Here is a 10,942-nt window from a genome sequence, read left to right on the forward strand (position 1 = left end):
GACTCATGACACTTTCTTTCACTGAGGATTTTGATCCATCTAGAAAGATGTGTTTGTTCTTGCTTTAACAAACATCTCCTAGTCCTAATCTATTGCTGCCAGGTTGAGATACAAGTTGATTTATTCCTGGCTGCTGACTAATGGATTCTCAGGCTTGTGGAAACTTCACGGATCTCAAGTTTAAAGGCTAGTGGGCTAACTTGGAAGGAGCTGTGGGGCCTCTGTCTGCATGTCTTCATGCAGAGTCCTTCATAGGATAAAGCTGCTCTTTTTCTGGGTAAAGAACATATTATACTGGGTTTTTTGCTTTCTGTAATTAGAGAAATGTGGAACTGGAAATTTAACCTTGTATCCTACTTCATGTGTTGGTTGGTTTGTCCATTCATTCATGCATTCGTTTTATTATTCCTTTAATTTACATTCATTTTGTGTTTGTTTTATGTCTTGGATCATTCTAATTGCTGGGGATATATCCATGAACCAAACTAACACAAAACGTCTGACCTTCTGGAGCTTGCATTGTGTTATGTTCTTTAAAAAAAGCCAAGTTCATAGGTTCAAAAAAATCACTGCCAAATCTGTAGCTTGAAGTGGAATGGTCTGCCAAACATGTAAGGTTCAGTGTTCAGTGAAATTATAGCCAAAACAAACATACAATTTCTTTTCTTTTTTTAGGTTTATCTATTTATTTGTGAGAGAGAGAGCAGAGGGAAGTAGGGGCAGAGGGAGAGAATCTCAAGCAGACTTCCCACTGAGCACAGAGCCTAATGCAGTACTTGGTCTCAGGACCCTGGGATCATGACCTCAGCTGAAATCAAGAGTCGATGCTTAACCAACTAAGCCAACCAAGCACCCCTCAACAGTACCATATCCCTGACTGTCTCTCTGTAGTAAGGCCCATAAAGACAAGTGTAGTCTTATAATTGAATTATGTATAGTGTTTCTCTCTATGTGATGCACGATGGTCTTTGTTTATCATTTTATTCTCTTTTGTACTCTCAATCTACATTTGACCCTGAAATACTCCATCCCCAAATACAAGAACTCTCATCCTAGACCCATGATCTATCTCTAGTTCCTCCACTGACTTTAATGTACAATCTATGAATAGTCACCTTTTTTTGATACTACTGAGGGCCTTCAGTTGATTCAATATTTCCCAAAGACCAAGCAATGACCTTTTGCATCATCAAACTTGTTATATTGCTTTACATTTAAAAAAAATTCTCTTTTTCAGACTATTTACAAAAGAAACTAAAGTAAATGTATACTGCAGACCTTTGTTCCTATAACTCATGAATTAATGACCTTTAATTAATTTATTAATTAAACAACATTGCACTCATCTCAAATATGATGCTTAATAAAAATATATACAGAAATAAGGTGGAAATTCCTTTTTCTGACACACAGTATGGAAATTTTTAATTTTATAACCAGTCACAGTGTTTTAGTTAAGTCATTTGTTATTAATTTATATAGGTTAAATATTTAATATTTTGTTTTATAACATTTGATTTTACTTATGTATTCATTTCTTAATAGATATTCATATTATTATTATTTTTTAATTAGAAAGTGTCCTGCATTTCCTGGCATTTATTTCTTGGTGCATTTTAAGATACTTCATGCAGGTTTTATAATTTTTAGTAAACTTATTGAGTAGCAGAATTGTAATCAATAAGAATATATTTCTGATTTCTTCATCATTGTTTTTGATCACTTCTTAAAAATTTCACATTTTTCAAAACTTTCCTTTTTTCTCTCTTGCTTCTTTAACTTTGTTTCCTAGCACTAGTCAAATATTAGTTTTCTATTTATAGTAATTTGTAACTACCCTTCTCTGAACAAAACAAAAATTTTATCCCTCTTTTGCCTTGTCATGTACTTGTACATCAATATCTCTCATTTTGGAATTATCTGGATCTGTGTTTCCAGGCTTAAAAAAAATCTTCTTAAATGGCCATTTATATTTGATCATATATATTTTTAATGATTTCTTTCTGCAGTAAATCTTCATGAATATTTTCTTGCTCTAGAATTCACAGTCTTTTTTGGACAATATCTATTTTTCCCACTAGCCACAACCCCACTTTGGTAATATTTAATTATATTTTATGTCTAAATATGTCCTTATCTGCTCTCATATTTGAATAATAAATAAAAAATTTATAGAATTTTGGAACCAAGTTCTATTCCATCACCTTTTTGAATTCATTGTTCAACTTTTTTGTTTTCTTGCAACTAATGCTATTAATGGAACATATGCTCATCATTTTTCCACTCTTTTGAAAGGATTTTTTTCTTTTTCTTGGACTCATCTTTATTTCAATGTTGTGAAATTTCATTATAAGTCTAGATTTATAAATTTTTTAAAAAGTCATGTTCAGTATTCAGTCAGTCCTTATTTTCTTACATGATATATACCATATATCTATTACTTCTAGATACTTCTATATCTATTACTTTTCAAACTTTATTTCTTTAAATATTTCCTTCCCCACTTCTCACCATATCTTTTGAAATACTTAAAAATTAAGTTGGAACATCCTATTTTTATTCCATGTATTTTAACTTTTTTTCCTTCCATCATTTATTTATTTTACTATAGTCCTAAAGTACATCTGTCTACTCTTAAAACCCCAGATTTTTATTTTTAGCAGTTTCCATTCTATTCTTTAGTCCCTTAGTATAATTATTTCAACACTTAAATTTTCTACATTTGATCCTTTTTTTAAAATTTAAAATCAAATTAGCCAAAGATAGTACATCATTAGTTTCAGATGTAGTGTTCAACAATTCATCAGTTTTGTATAACACCCAGTGCTCATTACATCATGTGCCTTCCTTAATGCCCATCACCCAGTTACCCCATCCCCCCACCCACCTCCCCTCCAGCAACCCTCAATTTGTTTCCCATTGCTAAGAGTCTCTCATGGTTTGTCTCCCTCTGTGGTGACTTCTCATTCAGTTTTCCCTGCCTTCCCTTATGGTCCTCTGCACTGTTTCTTATATTCCATATATGAGATCCTTTTAATAAAAAACTCTGTGCTTTCTTCATGATTGTAATTCTCTCTCTCTCTCTTTCTCATCTCTTTAAGGCTTCTAATTATATGTACTTTAAAACCCCGAAGTGGTTTATTTTTAATTCCGTTTCACACAATTTCTTACCATATTGTTAGCTCTTTTTTTTTTAATGTTGTTAATAATCTTTGGACATTTGGTGACTATTTACTGTGAGGTTTTCTTTGCCATTGAGATTTCTTGGTAGGCTCTTCAAAGACCCTGGCTAAGCAGTGTTTGCTGGTTGGGTTTCTTAGAAAGCACATCCTGAGATGGAGATTTGCATGGAGGCAGAATAATGCTCCCTTAAAGATGTTCTCATCCTAATCTTCAGAATTTGTGAATATGTTGTTTAATGGCAAAGAAGAACTAAAGTTGCACACAGGATTAAAGTTGTTCATGATAAGGAGAGTGTCCTGGACTACCCAGGTAGAGCCAACGTAATCACGAGTCCTTGAAAGTGGACAATAATAGAAACAGAAGAAAGAGTCAGAGAAGGATGTGATGACCCAATTGTGTTATTATTTACACATTTATTTTTCTACAAGTTATTATTTAAATTCCAGTTACTTGACACCCAGAGTAGTATCAGTTTCAGGTGTAGGTTTTAGTGATTCAACACTTCCATACATCACCCGTGTTCATCACAAGTGCTCTCCTTAGTCCCCAACATCCATTTAACCCATCCCCTTACCCACCTCCCCTCCAGCAACCCTCAGTTTGTTCTCTATAGTTAATAGTCTGTTTTATGGTTCATCTCTCTTTCTTTTTCCCCCCATGTTCATCTGTTATGTTTCTTAAATTCCACATATGAGTGAAATCATATGGTATTTGTCTTTTTCTGACTGACTTATTTTGCTTAGCATTAAACTCTGTAGCTCCATCCACGTCATTGCAAAAGGCAAGATTTCATCCTTTTTGATGGCTGAGTAATATTCCATTGTATATATGTACCACATTTCTTTATCCATTCATCAGTCAAAGGGCATTTGGACTCTTTCCATAATTTGCCTATCGTTGATAATGCTGCTATGAACATTGGGGTGCATTTATGCATTTAAAGCAAAGTAAGAGCAATACCATATGTGTAGGACTTAAGCCTTCATTCCTGGCTCTGAAAATGGAGAAGAGAGCATGAGTTAAGGAATGTGGGCAGCTTATAGAAGCTGGAAAATGTAACAAAATATGTTCTCCCCTAGTGTCTCCAAAAAGGCCTGCAGACCTGCTGAAAACTTGATTTTAGCTCAGTGAGATATGCATCAGCTTTCTAACAAACTGAACTGCAAAATAATAAATTTGTGTTGATTTAAGGTACTATATTTCTGGTAATTTATCACAGTGGCATTAGAAAACTAATACAGTTTTGCTCCCAAGGTCAGCACCTGGAGAGGTGGATGAAGAAACAGGGAGAAAATGATTTGTAATGAAATGACAACAAAAGTGTCAGCCAGATATTTATACAGGAGTGTCTGGAGCTGGAGTAGCCCTTCATAGTTGCCCTACTGGGGTAAATCAGGTAAGCTACATGTTCCTTCATCAACCAGACATTATGGGGACTTGCCAGGAGGGGGATTTGACCTTAGGTGAGGAAGGTCCGTTAGGCAAGAGAAAAAGCAAAGAGGGCCACATTCTCAGTAGTTAGATGATTGAGAACTTCAGATCTGAAAAGGGGATATAGATGACACACTGTAGCATCCACTATAAAATCAAACAGGGTAAGAGTTTTGTGTGGTGGAGACACTACTGTGAAACTCTACCTAATTCTTTAGGAATTTGCTTTTTGTTCCTTTTTGCCTCTGGCTTTTCTGAAAACTTCAAGACAGAAACCTTCACATCCCTTCCCTGTCTTTGAAATCTAACTACCCCTTGTGTTTGTAGATATACGTTAGCCTGCTCACTCTTGTCCTTTAATAACTGTTTCTATTGATTTTGAAGGTATATAAATCACTTAATTTTAACATCAATTTTAATATATCTAAATCTTTCTGGGGGGAATGACAATAGTTACATAGACTGCCATCTTGACAGAAGAAACTGTCACATTATTTTTTAAAAGCTTGGGAAACCAATTTTTTTTAGTATATCTTATTGACAATAGGTCTGAGTGGAGTCATTTATTTCAGTTAATATTCATTTACGATAGTTTTCATTGTTAAATTGTTGTATGGTCATTACTTAAACATTTTAAACTCCATAAATTACACTGAGAGGCAATAATATTATCTGTATTACAATGACCCCCAAACGTTTTGACATTGTTTTGCTATTTCAAAATATGTTGTTTTGTATTTTTGACTTGTTCATCGAAATTGTATCATATATATTTTCTATATTTCATGTACATCTGTAAATAAAAGTGTATACATTATGTGTAGATTCCTAATGCACTTTAATTTTAATGGAAGCATATCTTTGAGACAATACACCCTTCTGTCCATTTAAGTACTTACTTTGTTTTTGCAATCATTCAAGGAAGTATAATAAAAATTTTTGTGCAAAAAGCTCATTTGATACTTGAAGTAGATAATATAATTATTCAACATTTCCAATGATCCTCATTTTTTTCATTTACAGCCACTTAAAAGCTTTGGCCATTTTCCATTAGCCAGTAGCAATCCTTCAGCATTTCTTGTGCAGGTTGGCTGGCAATGAAGTCTGTTAGTTTTTGTTTATTTAAAAATGTCTTTATAGGTGACTCAAGATGGAAAATAAAATTTGAGTAGACATTTGTAGTTGAATTAGTAATCAAATACCTTCTATAAGGAAAATCCTAGGTCCACATATGTTCCCTGGTGAACTCTATGTGTAAAGAGGAATTAATATCTTATAACACAATACAAACTCTTCCAAATCATGTGAGTGGGAAATCCAGTATCTGAACTGAATCAGACCAATTCTAGGATTGGATATTTTCACCACTTCTCTCTATGGCCTCTGTGACATAGATATGAAAAATTGTCAAGGGGGAAGACTGAGAAGATCAGTCATGGACAAAGGACAGTGCGACCAAAAACTCACAGATGTCAATCCCCGTAGCTAAGCATTCAATGAACCTAGAGCACATTGTAAGGTCAGTGCAGGGAGATAGTGAGTACTCAGGTTGAAATTGGGGTCTCCTATCCCAGGTTATTATTTTTGAGCTTAGAATATGGATTAAGTATGTTTTTATCTAGGAAACAACAATCCATAGAATTAGGCTGCAAAATATTACTTAGAGGGAGATAGGATGTAACTATCTTTATATCATATAGGATAATATTTGTGTGTTTTTGCCTCACATTTGTAGTTTTCTCTGTATAAATTTCTATCCATGTCACTTTTTCTTAGGCTTCTGTTTCTCTAAATCATAGTCTAGGAGTTTTGCCAGCAATCTCAGAGGATTTGATCCCAAGGGCACAATTTATACTGGAAAACTGAGTTAACCCATTTTTCTAATGTTATAAGCAGCTAAAGCCTTAGTATAAAATGACTCTCCTTGGACTATATATTTTTTAAAAAGCACAAAGAGCTGTGCTGCTTGAGATTTTCTTTGCGTCTCTATTCCTGTGGAGGAATGAAGCATCAAAGATGAATTTTGTTTTGATTTCAGTATATACTACAGTCAAATGAAAGGGAGATGGTCAAAGGTGGCTGAGAACTGCTGGCCTGATACAATATAATGGGATATGATAGGATATTCATCATGTGGTCCAATTTCTGAATCTAATGGGAGAAAATCCTTGCAACATATATTTTTTTCCTGAAAACTTAAATCTTTTTTTCATTGTAGTTTTTTTTTTTTTAATGTTTTAAGTTTAACCTTGAAACTTTTAAGTGGAGATTGGGTATCTTTAAAAATATCTAGAAGAGGGCGCCTGTGTGGCTCAGTTGGTTAAGCGACTGCCTTCGGCTCAGGTCATGGTCCTGGAGTCCCGGGATCGAGTCCCATGTCGGGCTCCCTGCTCTGCGGGGAGTCTGCTTCTCCCTCTGACCCTCTTCCCTCTCGTGCTCTCTATCTCTCATTCTCTCTCTCAAATAAATAAATAAAATCTTTAAAAAAAATATCCAGAAGATTCAAGGCATTTAAAATCCATCTACAGAAAGATTATATAGTTGGTCGATAAATTATCATTTCTGTTTCTGCTCTGGGTTATAGGGAATGAATGAAATGGACTTCCAAAGCACAGTGAAAACCTGAGGTGAGCAGTGCTATGTTACTGAGAGTTTATTTTCAGTGAGATACCCAAGGTAGGCATCAGGGTGTTAGAAGGCTTGTTCCTGGCCAGCATCCTACTACTGGACAATGGCTGTTACCTGGAGTTTCAGTTCTTAAAAAAACACGAATAAGGGAGGCATTGCAAAATACAGCTCTTCTCTCTCTCTCCCCCCACCCCCACAAACACACACATACACACACACACATCTAATCTTAGAATGGATATAACATTTATTTTATTTTACCTTGGTATGCTTCCCAAAGAAATATGGAGCTATATAAAAGATAAAATTGGAGTCTGTGCTACTGTACCCTGATCTTGAACCACTCTGTCTCAAGGTGGAGACCCAGGGAATGTCCCTTTATTTCATTATTTGAGCTTATGAGTGACTAGGTGCTTCTTAATTGTTTTGAAGGCATTGCAAAAGCCACCTTCTCTATGCCCTTTAGACAAGTACAGAAAGCAGTTCTGTAAAGACTTTGTTACTCCAGACAGTTTTGTGCTGCTCAAAATGCCTTCCTCACAGGTCTGTGCCACCTGAAGCCTTGTAGGCAGTCTTTTACCCAATTTCCCAGTTAATCAGGCAGAATGGCTGAACGCAGTACATGTTTGTTCTGTAGCAGTCATAAAATTAGCAGGTTTTCCCAGAGGAACCGATGTGGCATGGAGAGTAAATGAAGATGCTTTCAAATACTGCTAGAAACCACCATTCCCTTAACACTCTAAAATGCAGTGGGTTAAGAAATGGGTTGGTCTTGGGAAAATAGAGACATGAACAAAAATACACACAAGGTTTATCATTATCTTTTCTTCTGGGATGTTTCAAGTATAGAAGTACATGACCCGGCCTGTGTATGCTCCTCTGCAGGCATCCCAGAATATCTGTGCTTTTGTTTGGGACAATGTGTACTTCTGATATTCTGTTTCTCTTTGACAGGGTATTTGACTGGATCTTGGCATTTTCTCTATGTCAATAAGTGATGAATGAATCATTTGATAATTTATGCATTTCCTAATTATGGAAGTGTCTTGTACGTCTGTGCCTGTCACTTTGCTTTCTAGCTGGCCTGTTACCTTTTGGATTATATTATATCTGCATTTCCATGTGTGCATCCTTGATTTTTTACATACCTCTCTTCAGACAGGAGCTATACAAAACTATTCCATATTTAACAGCAAGTTCTGTGTCTTATAATTTTACCATTGGCTTGTTGATAAACCTTGTAGGTTAAAAAAAAGGATTAAATTTTTGAGACTGGCCCATTCAAATGAGTATGGCTTGGCTTATCATAAAAAAAATACGTTAACAAGCCCTTTCAAATAGCAACTTTTTCATTTTCACTATATTTTGAAGCACTAAGATAGTCATTTTCATGACCACCTTCAAACATTTTCCCCTCCTTCTAGGAATGACATCCCCTTCTCTGTCATTTGGAAGGATGTTTTATCCCAACAGGAGTGTTTTTCACCCAGCCACATTCTTCCTCGTTGGAATCCCCGGTCTGGAAGGGGCTCATGCCTGGATCTCCCTGCCTTTCAGCTCTGTTTACCTTGTGGCCTTACTGGGCAATGCCACAATTTTGCTGGTCATCAAGATGGAGCAGAGCCTGCAGAGGGAGCCCATGTTCCACTTTCTGGCCCTCCTTTCAACTATCGATTTGGCCCTTTCCACAACCTCTGTGCCCCGCATGCTGGTTATCTTCTGGTTTGATGCTCATGAGATTAACTTTGGGGCTTGTGTGGCCCAGATGTTTTTGATCCATACTTTTACTGGCATGGAGGCCGAGGTCCTGGTGGCCACGGCCTTTGACCGCTATGTGGCCATCTATGCTCCACTCCACTATACAACCATCTTGACATCCCGGGTGCTGGTGGGCATCAGCGTGTGCACTGTGGTTCGTCCAATTGTGCTTACACTTCCCGTGGTCTATCTCATCTACCGCTTACCCTTTTGTCAGGCTCACATAATAGCTCATTCCTACTGTGAGCACATGGGCATTGCAAAACTGTCCTGTGGAAACATCCGTATCAATGCCATCTATGGGCTCTTTGTGGTTTCCTTCTTTGTCCTGAACCTGGTCCTTATTGGCATCTCCTACGTCTACATTCTGCGAGCTGTCTTCCACCTCCCATCACAGGATGCTCGGCTCAAAGCGCTCAGCACGTGTGGCTCTCACTTTGGGGTCATCTGTGTTTTCTATATCCCCGCAGTGTTCTTCCTCACTCACCGATTTGGACACAACATACCACGCTACATTCACATTCTTGTTGCCAACCTCTATTTGGTTATCCCACCTTCACTCAACCCCATCATTTATGGTGTAAGGACCAAACAGATTCAGGAGCGAGTGCTCTCAGTCTTTTCTAAAAAGTAGGTACTCTTGCCTTTGTTTACCAAGCATTTTGACCTAGCAAGGAAAATGTGGGCTCTTTTCAAAGAGTTTTCTCTGTCTGAATTTAGTGTTGCCAAATTATATTCCAGAGCATTTGATCTTGGCCCATTACTGATTCTATGATCCTTCAAAATATTCCAAGTTCAAGAACTAATTCCTTGGAAGCAAGAACTGTTTGCATTATTTCACTCGGTGTGAGAGTGAACAGTCCAAGCAATGACCATTCCCATCATTATATTTGCGATGCTTTTTTTCCTCCCTCCGATTTTTAAGTCCTACTTTTCCCTCCATTCAACAAAAGTAAGACAAGGAAACATACAACAAATGCCTTTGTTTTCACAACATGGAATTAAAAAACTATTATTACTGTGGCTTGTTTAGCTTGATGTTATTCTTAATCAAATACATGAGACATTTAATTTGAAATGACCTATGAGTCTTACCCCACCCAGTTCCAGTTTTGTCTTATCCTCAGAGATAGGAATGACCACTATATGTTTTTCATTTCTCTTAGAGTCTAAATTGATCTTTTTACGTTCAATAATTTCTATGGGGTTTGGGATTATAATTTTTTTATTTCATGTAAATGGTAATGCACTGTATCATTTCAGACTTACTATTAAATTTAGAGATCTGTCTATGTTGATACATATGGGATATAGTATCCTTTTAAATGTACTAGAGAATCTTTTGTTTGCATTTTATCTTTTCATAATTTGAATATATAATATTTAAGTTATTTTTAATTCAGGATTGATGTTGTGACATCTTTATGAATCATTTTTGTGCATATCTGGAAAACTTCTAAAGGTTCTACCCTTAGAAAAAGTAGGATCATCAGATAGTAGTTTACTGATTGAATAGGTCATGTTCTTCTTTATTTTTATGGTATTTGCTGATTTCCTTGCCTCCTCTCCAAATTTCTGCCTAGCTTCTTAAAGTCACATAGCATGAGTTTTTGATTACACTTGACATATTAACACTTCCCTATAAGCTCTTTATATTTAATACCTTATTTTCATATGGCAGATTAAATTTTTAAATGAAATCAATACTGATCATATTACCTATAACACATGATTTTATCACTTTCAAACTTAGGGCTTCTGCATAGCTTTATTATGTATCAACATCCCAACATCTATGTTGTTATTGGGGTGTGTGTGTGTTAAGTTTTACTTTTAATTCCAATCTAACTGCAATTTATTTTGAGGTGAAATGTAAGGAAATGAAATACCTTTCTGCTTCTATTTTTAACCTGTTTAATAACATAAATGACTTAATAACTCA

At 35.9% G+C, this 10,942-nt stretch overlaps 1 protein-coding gene across 1 annotated transcript; it reads left to right on the forward strand.

Moving 5' to 3' along the window:
- The first annotated feature begins 8,698 nt into the window (after positions 1 to 8,698).
- LOC113914794 (olfactory receptor 52J3-like) lies at positions 8,699 to 9,634 on the forward strand. Its single transcript, XM_027580333.1, has one exon. It carries the CDS (start codon positions 8,699 to 8,701, stop codon positions 9,632 to 9,634), a length of 936 nt encoding a protein of 311 aa, XP_027436134.1.
- Positions 9,635 to 10,942: the final 1,308 nt, after the last annotated feature.

The sequence above is a fragment of the Zalophus californianus genome, chromosome 11 (genome assembly GCF_009762305.2).
Source record: "Zalophus californianus isolate mZalCal1 chromosome 11, mZalCal1.pri.v2, whole genome shotgun sequence".
Taxonomy (NCBI): domain Eukaryota; kingdom Metazoa; phylum Chordata; class Mammalia; order Carnivora; family Otariidae; genus Zalophus; species Zalophus californianus.